The sequence below is a fragment of the Lagopus leucura genome, unplaced genomic scaffold, assembly GCF_019238085.1.
Source record: "Lagopus leucura isolate 7727_CA_CO unplaced genomic scaffold, USGS_WTPT01 Super-Scaffold_810, whole genome shotgun sequence".
NCBI lineage: Eukaryota > Metazoa > Chordata > Aves > Galliformes > Phasianidae > Lagopus > Lagopus leucura.
This window is the reverse complement of record NW_024962261.1, coordinates 7,529,590-7,546,884: the sequence shown is the minus strand read 5'-3', so window position 1 is coordinate 7,546,884 and position 17,295 is coordinate 7,529,590. Positions and strand designations below refer to the sequence as shown.

Below are 17,295 nucleotides of genomic sequence, written 5' to 3'. Positions count from 1 at the left end.
CACTTTTCCACAAAGTGCTTTCAAGAAGTATTGTAAAGTTCTCTGCAATCATTGATTTTTGATTCAAGATGCTTCTAAATAACTAGAATGCAAGCGTACTTTGCAGGTGTTGATGTTGGAAGTCACAACAAATTATTTTCTCATGAATCCTATATTGTTTGTTAGTCAGCAGATCATTTTTAGAATAAGTGCAAGTTGCAGTTAGTTGTCAACTAACTAAAAAGACAACATTCTAGTCCATAAATATTTGGGTCTTTTCTATGATGCAAATACGGTATTTGTGCTGCCTTGCAGTAACCTTATTCAAGAAAACTGCACGTAGTTGCTGCTGTGACAGAACAAGTGCTCCTGTAATCTTGTATAAAGTACGAATTGTACAATATTTATAGACAAAACTCTTTTACCTCAACGAAGGTGGGAATGGGTCAATAGGAAAGGCAGCATGCAGGAATTAGACTGCTTTTTGTGATTAGTATGTTTTCAAAAGGTCTATTTTGCACAGAAACAATCTAATTTTGCTACATTTAAACAACATCTGCTTACTGTTTGTCTGTGGAGTAGCTGACATGCCATTTTTGAGGACATCTACATGCGTTTTTTAAAATGTCATCTGTATTAGTATTACATTCAAAGAACAGTACCAAGAATTAGGTTCTTTCAAGACCTTCTACCAGTATGTGGCACATAAGTCTGTGACAAGTGACATTACAGAAGGTCATGTCACTTTTAACTGCTTGCATTAGATCTTTCTGATTTCCCCGGTGCCCTTCCTTTGTTTGATTAATACTACTTGATTTCAAGCAAGCTATCAGAAGGCATAATTTAAAGTGAGTGTTCTAGGGACAATCTAAGATTTTTGCCATAGAACTTTTAACAAAATAACTCTAATGTTTCATTTTATCTTCATATGCCTTTTCCTGTTCTCTCTCCAACTCCCTCTATTTCCTTCTCCTCCTCCTCTCCATTATACCTCCCCAGGGTATAAGGCTTGACATAGGGATCTGAGTAACTACTACGTTGCTTCAAACCAAAGAACCACATTCACGCTTTATTTGAATAGCAAGAACCTTCTATCAAAGGAGAAAAAAAAATCCATTCTGGATTTTTATGCAGTATTCTTAGAATCATAGAATGGCTTGGGTTGGGAAGGGACCTCAAGCATCATCAAGTTCCAACCCATGTGCCACAGGCAGGGCTGCCAGCTGCTAGATCAAGTACTAGATCAGATTGCGCAGGGCCACATCCAGCTTGGCCTTAAACACTTTCACAAGTTGGACATCCACAGCCTCTCTTGGCAGCCTCTGCCAACACCTCACCACTCTCTCAAGAAAAAAATTCTGCTTGACATCTAATCTAAATCTCCCTTCCTTTAGTTTAAAACTATTCCCTCTTGTCCTGTCACGATCTGCCCTTGTACAAAGTTGATTTCCCTCATGTTTATGAACTCCCTTGAAATACTGGAAGGCCATAGTGAAGTGTCCCTGCAGCCTTCTCTTTTCCAAGCTGAACAAGCCGAGTTCCTTCAGCCTATGTTCATAAGAGAGGTGTTCCAGCCCTCTGATCATCTTCATGGCCCTCCTCTAAACGTTCTCCAAAAGCTTCACATCTTTTCCATATTGGAGGCCCCAGACTTGAATGCAGTACTCCAGCTGGGTCCTCATGAGGGAAGAGTAGAAAAGGATAATCACCTTCTCCCTGCTGCCGCCTCTCTTCTGATGGAACCTATGATACCATTTGTCTCCCAGGCTACAAGTGCACACTACTGGCTCATGTAAAGTTTTTCATCAACCAGGACCCGCCAAGTTCTTCTCAGTATCTGGGATTACTTTAACCCAGGTGCAAAAGTTTGCACTTTATTTTGTTGAATTAGTTTCAAAAGAACCCACCTTTCAAGTCTATCAAGGTCCCTTTGGATGGCATCCCTTCCTTCTGCTTTATCAATCACAGTGTTCAGCTTGGTGTCACCAGCAAACTTGCTGAGGGTGCACTCAATCCCATCATCTATGTAATTGATAAAAATGTTAAAGTGTACCTGTCCCAAGATGGACCGACTGGGGGACACAGCTCATCATCAGCCTCCACGTGGATGTAGAGCCATTGACCACAACCTTCTGGCTGCAACCTTCCAACTAATTCCTTACTCACCAAATAATCCATCCTGTCTCTCCAATTTAGAGATGAGGATGTTGTGGGGGACCATGTCAAAAGCCTTGCAGAAGTTTGGGTTGATGACATCATTTGCCTTCCCTTTGTCCACAGAGACAGTCAATCATTTAAGGCCACCAGTTTGTTCAGACACAACCATCCATTGGTGAACCTATTGGCTGTCTCAGATCACCCATTGGTGCCTCATGTGTCTTAACATCTCTCCCAGGAGGATCTGTTCCATGATCTTCCCCTGCACAGAAATGAAGCTCACCAGCCTCTGGTTCCCTGAGTTCTCCCTCCTCCTTTGTTGTTTTTTTTTTTTGTTTTTGTTTTTGTTTTTTTGTAAATGGGAATGGTGTTTCCCTCTTTCTAGTCCAATAGGGGCCTCACCTGACGACTTTTCAGATGTGATGGCAAGTGACTCAGCAACTATATCAGCCAACTTGCTTAGGACCTTGGGTTATATATTGTCCTTCCCCATGGAACTGTTTTCTTTCAGTCTCATGAGTAGGGCTTGGACTTGCTCTGCCCTTATAGAGAAGTAAATTTTCTCCCCCATTTCCCACCTAGAGGTTCAGGTTCAGAAATATGAGGCTCAGGGATGTGCGAATCTTGGCTGCCAGTGAAGAGGCAAAGAACTCATTGGTACCTCAGCCTTCTCCATATCTGTTGTGTCCAGTTGTCCTTTCTTACTTAGCAGAGAGAGTATGTTTTCTTTGGCCTGTCTTTTCTACCTATGTACCCATAGAATTCCTTCATGTTGTTTTTAAGATTTCTTGCCAAGTTCAGTTTCATCTGCGCCTTGGTTTTCTGATCCCATTTCTGCAAGTCTGAACAGTATCCTTGTATTCTTTTCAGGTGGCACACCCTTGCTTCCAATATCTGTACTCACAGACTTTGAGTTCTTTTCCCTCAGTTTGACCAGCACGTCCTTGCCAAGCCATGCTGGTTTCCTGTCTCCACTGTCCGCGTTCTTATTCTGAGAGGTGAAGAGCTCTTATGCTATCAGAAGGGCATTTTTAAAGAGTAGCCATCTTTGTTCCATTCCTGCCTCTAAGGACTTCTTCCCATGAGATCTCATTCAACAATTCCTCAAACACCCCAAAGTTTGCTTTCTGAAGTTCAGAGTCCTGACTCCACTCTTTGCCAGGCCCATGTTTCTTGAGATCATGAACTCAATCATGGCATGGTCGCTGCAGCCCACGCTGCCTCCAATCTTGATATCTTTAATGATCTCCACATTGGTGAGCACCATGTCCAGCAATGCTTCACCTCTGATTGGTCTGTCCAATATCTGAACCAGAAAGTTATTGTCAATGGGCTCCAGGATTCAGCTGGATTGCTTGCAGCTCACCGTGCTGTCTTGCCAGTGGATAGCTGGGTGGTTGAAATCCCTCTTCAGGATGAAAGCCTGTGAGCATGAAACTTCCTGTAGCTGACACAGGAAGGCCTCATCAACAGGTTGGCCTCTTAGTTGGCCCGTAGTAGACCCCCAACCACCACTGTCCTTTATTGGTCCCATCCATAATTTTAACCTGCAGGCTGTCCAACTGTTCCTAACTGTTTCTCTGAAGGAGCTTCTTGCAGTCTATCCACTCCTTAACATTGAGAGCAACTCCTCTGCCCCTTGTATTTTGCCTTTCCTTTCCAAAAAGCTTATAGCCATAAGTGGTGGAGTTCCAGTTATGTGAATCATCCCGCCATGTTTCTGTGATGGCAATAACATCAACATTTTCAGAGTGCATCACAGTTTCCAACTCTCCTTGATTATTTCCTATGCTGTGTTCATTAGTCTACTGTCTCTTCAACTATGCTTTTGGATGCAGTGCCTTCCTGGAGGAGTCGTTCAACTGGTCAGTTCTCTTCCTTCTGCTCAGATCCCTGTTTCCCACTGGGAGGACAGTGAAGAACACCACTTGTGCTCCTGACCCCTTCAACACCTTCCCAAAGGAAGCAATCTTCTTTGGATATTTTTTTTGCTTCCTGGTTGCAGGCTCATTCTTCATATACAGCTTTTATAAGGCTTCAGCATACTTTTCATATATCTGCTAATTTTTCATATATCTAGTAAGTCTGAATAGTCTACTGTTCATGTTTTAATTTGTGTGAAAGTTCTGAAAAACCATTGTTGTGGTGCTTTAATGAATTGCCTTATTCTGTCCATGCTGTCTGAATATTCATGTGTTGTTTTTCTTAACTCTTCTTTAGAATTTCAAGAAAAGTGAAAGCATAGACTAAGTTTCATTTACATTAAAGAGTCTGTATCTTGGGCTTGAGAACACTATTGCTTTATTTCACTACAGTAATTGAATTCTGTTTTCCTTTCCAGATATTTCAGTACTCTAAAGCCAAATGTAATTCATGGTATGACTAACCTAGAACAAGAACACAGATTGGTAGTGACTTTTGAATTGAAAAATGGAATGCTTGAGATGAAAATCTGGGTTCAGTCCTGGGGATTTAAGGGATTTCAAAGGACTTTCTATATCCTTTAAACAATTTAACATTTTGCCACTGTGTAGAAGCTTGTAAAGTACTTTAAAATCAGTAGATGAGGAAGAAAAAAATGACTTTGAAGTATTATTATCTGGATAATTTAGGATGATTATTGTTGTGTAAGTGATCCCAATGAGATGTCATCATTTGCAACAGTTTCAGAGGTTTCCAATTCAACTACTTGTCTCCAAGTTAACTTTAGCACTAATGTGAAGTAGGCATTCCTCTGTCAAGACAAGGAAATTCTGGATGTACTTTGAAAAGTTATTTAAGTGACTTGGGAATATTAATATTGAAAAAGTAAGAGACCTAGTGAGGTTAGTCAGCTCCAGGCATAGACAATATCTGAATCAACAGATTCAGGCATGTATCATGGGCTTTAGACACTTAATGATGTAATTACTGATCTTTTTCAGTGTGGCAAAAGGGTTTCCATCCCATTCTAGCCCTTAAGAGTTTGTTTTTACCCTCTCAGTTCTCCTATTCCTCAGAATAAGTGATGTAAGCATTTCCAGGGGTGCTTTCTAAACTGGGTCTGTGAAATTATCCGTGTTAGGAGTTTTAGGATGGACTTGTTTTACGCTGTTGGTGTAGTTATGGCTGATCTCCACAAGCAATTGGAACCACTGGGAAGACAACAGTGAGCTGCAAACAGAGGAGCAAGTTGTTGAGGCAGGTCCATGGGAAACTGAAAATGCCTTCTGCTCTACAGCAAGGTCCATGAAACGGTATCTGAGGCGCTTCAAAATGGGGTCTGTAAAATGGTACAGTGAGCTAAGCAGCAGCTAATAAGCATTTCAAAACTATGTTCTCAACCCTTGCCAATCTTGTTGAAAGGTTCAACTCGCCTGTCACTGTCCTGAACTCTCCTGTTCTTGTCTCTGATCCTCTCTCTTTAATAGAACAGTGCTGACTTTAAAGGGAAGTAGAGACTGATGAGGGAAGGTCCTTCCCAAACAAAATCCACATCTGTTGTAGGAAGGATCTGTTAGGCAATGGATTCAAATGAGGATGAGCGTCTGAAGTGAATTGTTTTGAACTGTGCTGTTGACTGGCATGCAGGCAGAGTGCTTTATCTTAGGTGTGATGAAACACTGTATATGTTTGTCTTCCAAATGGACCCAGTAACATGGAAAAACAGAATGAATCACAGAATGGTTTGGGCTGGAAGTACATTAAAGATCTGGTTCCCACTCTCTGCCACAAGCAGAGCTGTCATGATTATCTGGAATCTTCATGACAGTTGAGCTTACCCTGAGAAAGGCCTTTGATGTGCACTTTTTTTCTTTCTCTTTCCTGAATTTTTCTATTTTTCTGTTTCCAAATTTGGCTCCTTGATCATGTTCAAGTCCTTTAGTTCTTGGACGTGGGTATGAATCTGCTGAGAATCACTGCTGTCTTTCAGGGGAGATTATGGAGTTACAGTTGTAATGTGTTATCCTAAATGACAAGTATGCTGAAGTTATTTGTAATTTACTTTGTAACAAAATACACGGTTATTTCATATGGTGACCAATCTGTAACAGAGATAGAGTAGGGTTTCATACCTATGAATTTTTTATTTTGCTTACCTTTTAATGCATGTTTTATAATATATAGTTTTTTTTGTTAAGCACCCGTATGACACTGGGGTAGGTGGATCTTTACTGGGTTTCGTTATGTCTGTTTTTGTATTACAATAAATATTTGCATATAAGTTATCATATAGTTATTATAGTTATTATATAAGTTATTATATAAGTAGCTACATCCTTTCCCGATATGAGAGAATACTAACTTAATTAGAACTCTCTCCACTATTTAAATTGAAAAATACATAATGTATAAATGTGGCAACTAGTTAGCGATTAACATGCAGAAAGTTAGATGCAGAGATTGTATAAAATTGCTATTAAGAAACATAGAGATAATAGAACATATGATATGTGTTATTGTTATAAATCAGAAGGAGACAAGCTAATATGAATTTATTCCTGTTTTTTTATTTTTCAGAAATCTCTTGATGTATACTGTAAATTCTAGTAGAAATGTTGTGTTTCTCTAGGTAACAGTAAATTAAAATGAGCATGTGTGTACTGTACAGCCACCAGTGGAGATGAAAAAGGATTCCTTTAGTTAAAACTATCATACACTGAATTTTGAACTACCTTTTAAATACTTAAACTGTCAAGCAAGCATTTTGTACAGGAAAGGTTTTCAGTATGTAATTCCCTAATGTACGTCAGTTAACGCTACAACACTTTCCTAAATTTGAGTCTCTAGATGAAGTGTATTTTCCTAGTTGTACATTTTCCTTCTGCGCATTTATTTCAAATGTTAATAAAGTTTTCATCTACAGAAGGGTTAGAATTGACAGAACAAAACTCTTCCTTTTTAAATCATGACAACTACTACTGTTTCTGTCTGCAGGTAGTGGAGGACATGCTAGAGGACGAGGAAGAAGAGGATGACAGAGATGACAAGGTAATTATCTTTCCTAGCACTTGGGTACCTGGGGATGGGAGAATTTAGACATGACACTGTTTTTACAGACAGTTAAAAGAGGAGTTGAAGTGTTTTAGTCCAGAAAATTGGACAGAGCTGTTTATCATCCTAACAATGCTACTGTGTATTGCAGGAAAGGATAGAGGACTATAAATCCTGCCTTTTTTATTTTATTTTTTTTTTTCTTGGTCCAGAGCTGGGTCAAATATTTTTTCTGCCAGGAACAAAAATAATTCAGCTTGTCTGGAACTTGATAGCTCTTGTGAAGATAACTGCAGTGACAACTGTTTTTGAAGGACAAAAATTTGTCCTGTCTTGAGTATTACAAATAGGGCTGCACTTCAGGGGGAAAGTGGTGTAAAAATAGCAACTCCATACTGGTTAAAGACAGGATATTGACATCTATAATTTTCAAAGGATTACTTGGTAGAAGAATGGCTGAAATGTTTTGCACTCTGTATGACATTTAAATAATCACAATTCTCATAGGTGTCCATTTGATTTGAAACTGGAGTTGTGGCCTAGCAAGCTGGGAAACTATTGCAGATCATTTGGCTATTTGAGGAAACGTGGTTCACTTTGGAGGTTGCTGATTGGGTTGAAGATTGCAACCACAGTAAATAACAGCTCATTTCCACATCTTATTGAGCCAAGCTATGGGACTGCTTGGATTGGTTGTCCCCCAGGGAGAAGGGAAAAACGGAGAGAAGAAATTAGAATGACCTTGCACCACGAAAGCAATGGCTAGCACTGGCGGGACAGCTTTCTGACAAAACAAGTACAGAGCAGAGAGTCCTGTCGTTTCTGGTATTTTCATCCCAGTGAGATGATATCTGTGAAAGAAAAGGAAAAAAGAAAAGGAAAAAAAAACCCACAATTTTACAAGAACTCTAAATTAAAATAAAGGTTTTTTTGTCCTTCATAGATTTTTCCCCACTTACAGAAAGTTATAAAAATGCAATGATTTTTTTTTTTTTTTTTAGAGGAGAAAAAACAATATATCTTAATTTATGTCCTTGACCTTTGTTTCTAGTTGAGATGTACAGTTATATACCAAGAATTCATATGCTGGCAGCAGCATTTGAAATGTCAGAAAATTCATTGTGATTAGTTAATCCCCTGAATTATTATTTTTCTGTTAGCTAACACCTAAGATCTGAGAAATGATAAAAAAAAAAAGAATGTATTTTCCTCATTCTGTTGCCAGCTCAAACATTTTACAACTGACAGAAAGATATTATGTGAAATTCTTCTATACATCACTTAAATCGTTAGCTACATCATTTCACAATTGGCAAACACTGCAGCAACAAAACCTTCTTTTACGAAACACGTAGGTGATGGTTTTTAACACTAATGATGTGAGCATGCACTTCTGGCAATAAAATATATGATTTATTGCAAAGGTCAGCTGTGTAGCTTGTATTTTAACGCAACATGCTGGCTTTGAATCATCATTTCTCTTCTGATAAACACCGATCTGCCATCCATTTGAGGCCATTTTCTCCTGTTTGCTTCTGCTTTATTATTAGAGCTAGCGCAAAAGTACAGTCCCAGCAGTGTGTGTATTCCTGGATATTTTAAATAACTGTGATTAGTTCACAAAAAATAATGCTTGACTGCTTCTGTAGTTTAAGTCAGCCTGTGTGGTAACAGCCTAGTTGTTTTAGAAATTGCTAAACAAACTCCTTAAGAGAGGATGGTGAGGGTGGGAGCAAGCCCCCTCTCACTAGCACGCCCATCCGGTTTTGTGGCTATCAGCAGATGCCAGGCAGGCATACCCAGTTGGAAGTACCACTCGAGGTTTCAGTGTCATGATCAAGTATTTAGCTTTCTCAAAGTGACAACAGAATTTGTATATATTTCTAGATACAATTACCAACACTGAATAAAAGTAAGTACTTGCATTGGCATGTACATTTAGTGAGCTTTTTTACTGAATATTTAAGAAGTGTCTTTCTACACAGAAGGTGTTTAGGAATATTTTTATGAATTCAAAGCTGTCTCCATTACTGTAAACATTTTGAGCTCTCATAACTGAATACGCTGTATGAGCAGAAAATTACACTTCTTAAAAATGTGTGGACTTCCATGTATATTCACAGTTCCTCACAGTGGACATTATTTAGCACTGGGCTAGATTATAAGTGCATCATTCAAACTGAGCTTTCTGTGGTTAGATGTGTGTTAGAGTGGTTTTTTCCTTTGTGGTGCACTCAAACGTGCCCTGTCAACTACTGCTGGTCCTTTTGCATCCTTCTGTCAAAACGTAAAGAGTGCCATTTCATATTATTTTAATTTATTTCTGTGTTGTCTTAAAGCTGCGTGCAGAACAAAATTTGGTGAGAAAACATGCGTGTGTTTTGTAACACCAGCTGGTAGTGACCTTTGGCTTTTATTATTTCTCTGTTTCTTCATACAGTAAAATAGAAAAGTTAAGTCAATGAGTCTTCTGATGTGATAAAAGTAAGTAGATTAATAAATGTGCCTAAGCCTCACTTTAATTGAAAATGAAGCGTATGTTGCCAGTATGTAAAATATGTCCCAGATGTTTGACCATGGCTAGTGTCCTAGCTTTCCTTGATTACCACGAGGGAGTTATTAGTCCTGTAACCTTTGTACTTAATGGTGAATGGGGTTTTACGTGGCACAGAACAGGAGCACCTGTTTTCTATTCAGCAAAGACCCCTGCCAGGCTTTACCTAAGCCTATCCATACGTTTTCACTTAGCAGATTGTTGGGTGATTATGAAAAGTGTCTTTCTATAGAGCCAGCTTAGCTATTAGTCATTTGCTCACAATGAAAGGGCAGCTCCTCAGCTACTTGATGAGGTCCATGTGAGCATGCGCTGATGTAGGTTGTGGGACGTGCAACAGAGGACTATCACTTGACACTCCAAACTGCACAGCTACAAAAGTAATAAACTGAGGATGATATATAGTGGAGTGCATGTAATTAGTTAAAGTAATGTGTTATTCCAGTGGTATTGTATGTATTGCTGAGAGGAGTTTGACAGGGTAGATAAACACCATGCAATTTGCTTAGTCTCATTCTAATATTCTGGATTTTATTAACTTTAAAAAAAACAAACAAACAAACAAACAAACAAAAAAAAAACTCTGCTGCAATTAAGTTAGACAGTATTGTCAATTCAAGGTCACAGGATGTGTTTTTGACTGGGGAATATTAATTTTCATCTTCAGTTTCAATATGACTAGTTAAAAATGGATAGTATACTTTTTGCTATATCAGTTACAAAGTAGTGTTTAAGGTGGAAAATACTCTTTTTCTAATTTTGTTTGTCACATCATGTGTCTAGGAACTGAGATTTGTTTGGCTCAGGCATTTGTCATAGGTTTAATACTAGTTTCCAAAGAAATTGCACTAGATTCTTCATTCCATATGTTCTATATGTCTTGCTAAACCTGTGCTAACCGCAGATTTACAGTTTAATCTGATTTCTTTCTCCTCTCCCTCCTTACTTTTTGGTTCCCTTCCAAACACTGGCTTTCACACTACCTTAGCACAGAGGGTAGCTGATTTACTGGAAGTCAAGTTATTAACAATCTACCAAAATTTTTTTAAACAGTTATATAATAATAATGTAATGGTCAGTAGGCATAATCTATATATGTAATAAAGATTTTAGTTTGTCATTTTAGAAGTTCAGGTGCTTTATTCTTTGAAAAAGTTCCTCATAAGATTTCAGATATTCACGAAGAATTTCAGCTCAGCATTGTGTGGGAAGCACACAGCAGGCCACAGAATTGATCCAGCAAGAGACACTACTATTGTGGATTTTAATGGAGGAAGATTCATGATATAAACCCTATCCTATTTTAACATTTGGTTGACAGCAACAATATTTTATTAATACAGAATATGCAAATCATTTGCACTTTCAGCTATTCTCTCTTTAGGCTTCCATTCTTTCAGAAATATTTTGCAATGTTCTTATGCTTCAAGATCACTTTTGTAGCTTTTGTAAATGAAAAAAAGTTGAGTCAACTTAAAGTCTTTCTAAAACTTGTAATCATCTTGGCCAAGAGGTAACAGCCTTGTTTTCAAGGCAAGATACATTCATAAAACATCCCCTGCATTTTTTACCATGACTAGATCACGAAGAATAGGTAACTCCACTATAGCAGATTGTATCCTATAAAAGATAAGATTGCAGTTTATTGTAGTCGTAGTCAGTTCCTATAAAATAAATAGTGGAAAAACAATAAAGGAACAGGTAGTGAGTGAAGTAAAAAGAGAAAATTCCAAAATGTAACATATAGGTACATTGGTTAAGCTGCAGTTTTATTCCACCATTAGAATGATGCATTCATGAAACATACAAACACCAACTGTAAATACTGAAATGTTAAGAGTTTCCATTCAAACTGTAACGGCATATGAAACTGCAGTCCCCTGAAAACTTTGCTAGATTGTCAGTACTTAAGAAACAAACCTAGAAGTGATCAGTCTGAAAAAGCAGCAAAAGTCAGTGCAGTTTGTTTTAGCTCAGTTTAATTATTCACAGAGAGGCAGTGGTAAAGATTGTGATGTTTGTATCATGGTTCTATGAAGTTGCATGAAGGAGGGATGATAGGTTGGCTTCTTCAGGGCATAAACTGGAATATCAGCTGATTCTATTTTCTGATCTTTCAGTCATCCTACCTCTGAGCTTGCCATAGCCTGGATGTATCGTATATCACGTGGACCTTTCATATAGGCACTTCCCCAAAAATCAATTTCATTCTACTCAGGAAAGGGCATCAAATAGACTTCGTGATCGGAGTATGCACCTTTGCAAACACATGACTGAAAGCCACCTCACAAATTGAGTTTTAGCAAGATCAGGCTGTTTCTCTCAGTGCATTCTTGCAATGCTATCAAAATTAGTGGAGTAAAGCAAATTAATAAGATCAGAATCTGAGATTTGTCTTTGGTGCCCAAGGTGTGTGAAATTGTCTCTGGAGGACTGTGAGTCTGTGTAAACTATTTAATGAATTACACTGATCCATATATGTGGGTTTTTTTCACCTGTGACAGGTATCGTGTGGGTAATGTTCTTCATTTATTAAGTAATCCAAGTATAATTCAATAAATTATTAAATCAAATGAAGACCATGTCTTAATTATGTTAGCTGTTTCAGAATGTGACATAATTTTGTCCTACGTTTTTCCTCTAGCCTTAATATTACTCCTTAACATAACTAAGCCAATTTGAAGGGTTTGAAACTAGGCAAAGGTTTGATTTTACCAAGTTGCTCAAAAGGTGTCTGTATGAAATGAGGTGTAAGAAAAGCATCTGTCTGGTCTTCTCAGTGACTCAGGAAAGAGTCACTGCTGAGCCAAGCTTTGTCATCATGCAGGTTGCTTGCATCAGAAGCGGTGTTGCCAGCAGGAACAGGGCAGGGATTGTCCCCCTGTACTCAGCTCTGGTGAGGCCGCACCTCGAGTGCTGTGTCCAGTTTTGGGCCCCTCACTGCAAGAAAGACATTGAGGCCCTGCAGCGGGTTCAAAGAAGGGCAGCAAAGCTGGTGAGGGGTCTGGAGCACAGGGCTTATGAGGAGCGGCTGAAGGAGCTGGGGTTGTTCAGCCTGGAGAAGAGGAGGCTCAGGGGAGACCTCATTGCTCTCTATAACGTCCTGAAGGGAGGTTGTAGTGAGATGGGGGTCGGCCTCTTCTCTTGTGTAACTGGTGATAGGACCAGAGGGAATGGCTTCAAGCTGCGCCAGGGGAGATTTAGGCTGGACATTAGGAAATACTACTTCTCTGTAAGAGTGGTCAGGCAGTGGAATGGGCTGCCCAGGGAGGTGGTGGAGTCACTGACCCTGGAGGTGTTCAAGGAACGATTGGATTTTGTGTTGAGGGATATGGGTTAGTGAGAGCTATTGGTGATAGTGGATGGTTGGACTGGATGGTCTTGTAGGTCTTTTCCAATCTTGGTGATTTTGTGATTCTGTGATTCTGTTGTTTGGCTCCTTAGCTGCAAAGGCATTCATTTGTAATATGGAGGGAGAACAGGCCATTTCTCATTTTCTAACATATTTTTTTAATGTATTTTTCCATGCAGACTCATGAGATGAGGGTTTAGGCCACTGTCACAAACCACATACAACTGCAGGCAAGCCTGTCTACCTCCTGTACATGAGTATTTGTCAGCCCCTTGGATACTTCATTAAGTTTACTCATAGTCTTCTACTTCATCAAAGACCAGCCTTAAATGGCTGTTTTAGAGAGACACTTCTTGAACTTGTTCTGCAGCCAAATGTATTGTCCATGGTATGAACAGGTCTTCATCCAAGTCTCACAGAGGGCAGAGATGGTAATGGGTAAGACACCAATTTGGAAGCCTGGTAGAAGAGTGAGATGGTTTGAGATGTGTTAGTGTGAATGCAGTGTGGACCCTGTCCCTGGTAGTGGGATAAGTGCCTGACACAGCATACATGAGTGTAAATTATGAAATGGCAGAACATGGTGATGCCCAGCAATGTGTCTCCCTGCAAAATGGATAGCACGTCAGAGTCCATGTTTTCAGATGTGATTTGCAGCTGGAGGGAGGTGGCACACAGCACAACTGAAAATTTGCGTTTATACAACACAGCTGAAAATCTGCCTTTAAGGCCAGTCAGTGATTTTTGTTTCACTGCAATGCTTGTGAGAAAAATGGCAATGTGAGCTACAAAAATTTGGAAGGACAGTTGATAACATATTGCAGACAGATATAGTATTCTGGGAAAACAAATCACAGACTTTTGCAAATAATATGAATGTATTTTGTGTGCGGTTTGAAATATGAATGAGTCAGTGGATTCTACATTGTTTTCTTAATGTTGATGTGTGGATCAGTGAAGGATGTGCTGGATTAATCATCCAGGAAATATAATCCTGGCAAAATAAAACAGGCATCCTTGTCCCAAAGAATTTAAGTGCAAACCTTCTCCCAGATGTGTGTGGTATGGAAGGACAAAGTTGGCTGTGTGCAGCAGAGCTCAGAGGCGGAATGCAGTGCAATAGGGAGCAGTCTGTGGCAGAGAAACAGGTAAATTGGATATAAATAAAGCTTGTGGACAAATGGAGCATGTAATTGGCTTTATTCTTTCTTTTACTTTTGCAGATACAGATGTTATGCATTTACTGATTCCTACTGTAAAAGATGCAAATGTATTGCAGTTTAGCAGAACAGATGATTATCTAAATGAATTGCTGTTACCATCTACTTTAGAGACCATCAGATATGTTTCCATTCAGAAAGGGGTAATGTTTTTCATCCATTCCAGAAGATGCACATGGACATATAGCTCCTAGTGACAGACTTTACATGTCTGGAGACTTTCCCATTGGAGTTCTTCTACTAGGTGTCTTCTGCTCTACTGCCTTGCAGTATATTTGTGTTTTGGAGAAAAAAAAAAAAGCATATTTGAGTACTAGCAGGTCAGACAGCTTTTCTGAAGAAGGCTTCTGGCCTTTGTTCCGTCCTGCATCTCTTTCTCTCTTTTTGAGAGATAGAGAACAAAGCAACCCTTTGGTGCTTTGTTTCTGTAGCTTCTTGGTTTTGGTGTCTTTTGAGATCAGTTGTGCTCGCAGTTCAGTGTAATAAAGCTTGCCAACCAATTCTTTAAACTTGGGGTCTTTCCATTAAAACAGCTCTGTAGATTTCAAAAAGTTAGTGTAGGGAAGAATATATTGCTTTTTCAGTGTGAAAAAAATACATTTTTCTGTTGAAATCTACCCTCCAGAACCATGGCTAACAGAGGCTTGAAAATAGGCTGGCAGATAGATGACTATAATGTGAAGGATGAGACTTTCCTGATTCCTGTGAAACTGCGTCTCTGTATGGGCTGTTTAGGGGCATGTTGGGAGAATCTAGATTCCTTAGAGCATCCCTCGGGTGGACCAGCCCCGCCATGGCTGCAGTGGCCTGGCCTGGTGTTGAATCTCACTGGGCCCAGTGTGGCCTAACTGCTGGACGTGTTTCTTGTTTTGGTTCCCCAACATTTCTGTGAAGACACGTGCTCAGGTGTGAACCTTGTGGGAGCAGCTCTGCATGAAGAGCCTTCAGCAGCAGGAGCTGCGACAGGAGATGTGACAACACAAAAAAAACAAAACACAGACAACATGAGGCAGAGAGAGGCCATCAGGCCTCAAGCAGGTGCACGCTGGGGAGCAAAGGCTGGTTGCATGGGCATGTCCAGAGCCAGCCTCAAATCTCAATTAGCCTAATCGTGGAGTGGTTGGCATTACTGTCTCTCTTATGTTTTGAATATAGCCTTTACTGTACCGTTTGGACAGAGTTGAAAATTAGAATTTATGGCATATGGAAAAGTAGTAAATGGTTGCTTTACCACCTCTGGCTTAGTATTAAGTGTGACTTAAGGACTGGAGTGGTATCTGTGTTATCTGCACGATCAAAAATATATGTTTGACTGGTTTGGGAACAGATGAGGTAATACGATAGGTTAAAATACAGCTGTAGCAGTCTGATAATACAGTGTTGTTATTGATTGTCTAGCTGAGTAACTACACCAGGTATTCGGTTTGCTCGTCACTGTGCTTAGTGCCTGGGGTAGTTGAGCTAGTTACTTTTCCACTGAGTTGACCTCAAAGTCTCCCAGTCTTTCAATCAGACTCCTCAGATTTCATACGCTGACAATTCCTTTCCTTTTCTAATGGGCTATAGTAAAAAAAAAAAGTGTCACCTTTTGCACCATATAATACTAAATCAGATCAGAGTTCATGCACAATTATGTCAGTGGAAATCTAATATTACAGACCTGCTTATCTTGAGATAGCACATGGTAAAATAAACTTGCACAGCTGACAGACTTGCTTGATTCTACAGATAACTTATTTGTAAGTAATTGAGCTGAAGAATGCTTCTGGATTATTTCCACACATTTCAGAAAGTATATAAGATAAATTGCTAATAAATATTATAATGTATTGTCTTCTTCCTTTTTGCTCCTGCTTCCTTTCGCTTTTTATGTTTTGTTATTCTGCTTGAGTGCTAAAGTAACAAAGTCCAAGATGGGAAAAACGGGTTTTGCGTTAGTGAACTGTTATTGTTCTGAAGGCTAACAAGCTTAAAAAAGCAAAATGGACACTGTTCATTAATGTAATGTAGCAGATACCTAATGGCATCTAAGTAGCATAGAAATCTGAGGAAAAAAGTGTTTTGTCAACAAAAGTTACTGCTTTCTGTTTTTCTTTAACACTTTTGAAAAAGTCAAAACACCATCTAATGCTTTCTTTTAATCAGAAATAGTAATTTAAGATCAGTTGCTCAGCAGATGTGCTTTTTTGGTATTTTATACTAAAAATGTTTCAATTCCCCTTGCCTTCAGCATACATAGCTGTGTTTTGTTATTTCTTTAATGTATGGTATTAGCAATAGTTTAAATTCAGCTATCAAAAAGATCTTTGTTGGTCTTCAATTATTGCTTGGTTAAGATTTTAATTATCAGTAGGGATGGAATAAGAAGAAATCCTTCAGCGTACTTTCTCTGCTGCTGTGTAGGAGGTTGATTTCCATCTGGGTTGTTTAAAACTTTGGGGATGAATTGGAAATATGTGTAAGTGCATCAAAACATGCATGCATTCATGATTATTCTGAGAAGAGCCTGCTCTGCTCCTTTCCACTCTCAAAGAACAAATGCTGCCTCAATATTTCAGATCAGTATGTAGCATTTAGTGAAGATCAAGAAACAGTTTACTCAGCTGTTTATTCTTAAGTATAATATACACACATGCATTTTGATAGAGGAATGGTTGGTATAGTAATAGTTGTGGTTTCTGGACAGTCTGGTTAAAAGCTATGATTTTATCATCTGTTTGGGGAAAACTTAAAGATGTATTATCAAAAATTACTTTATATAATGTAGCCCAAGAGCCATTTTATTACCAGATAATTTCTTAAAACATTTGTTATACTGAGCAGTCCTTCACCCTCATCTTACTCAGATTATATTGATTCATAAGAGAGTATGTTCTAACACTCTCTTTGCTTTTTTTTTTTTGGTGTTTTTGTTATTGTTTAAATTTTATGCTGAATTTTGAAGCCTTAAAGCATAAATATGGAACTGGCATTTCCTGTCAGTGTTGATGTGTTCTTTTCCCAAGTGGAATATTGTCTGTTTATTTAAAAATGGGCTTGAAGTGTTCAAAACGCAGCTG

At 38.9% G+C, this 17,295-nt stretch overlaps 1 protein-coding gene across 1 annotated transcript in view; it reads left to right on the top strand.

Annotated features, from left to right (window-relative positions):
• The window catches only part of MCTP1 (multiple C2 and transmembrane domain containing 1), a 229,103-nt gene that overhangs the window by 186,142 nt on the left and 25,666 nt on the right, over window positions 1–17,295 (top strand). The window contains exon 16 of the mRNA XM_042866191.1: window positions 7,054–7,107. Within this exon, the coding sequence (XP_042722125.1) occupies window positions 7,054–7,107 (54 nt within the window). The remainder of the gene's footprint in view (window positions 1–7,053; window positions 7,108–17,295) is intronic.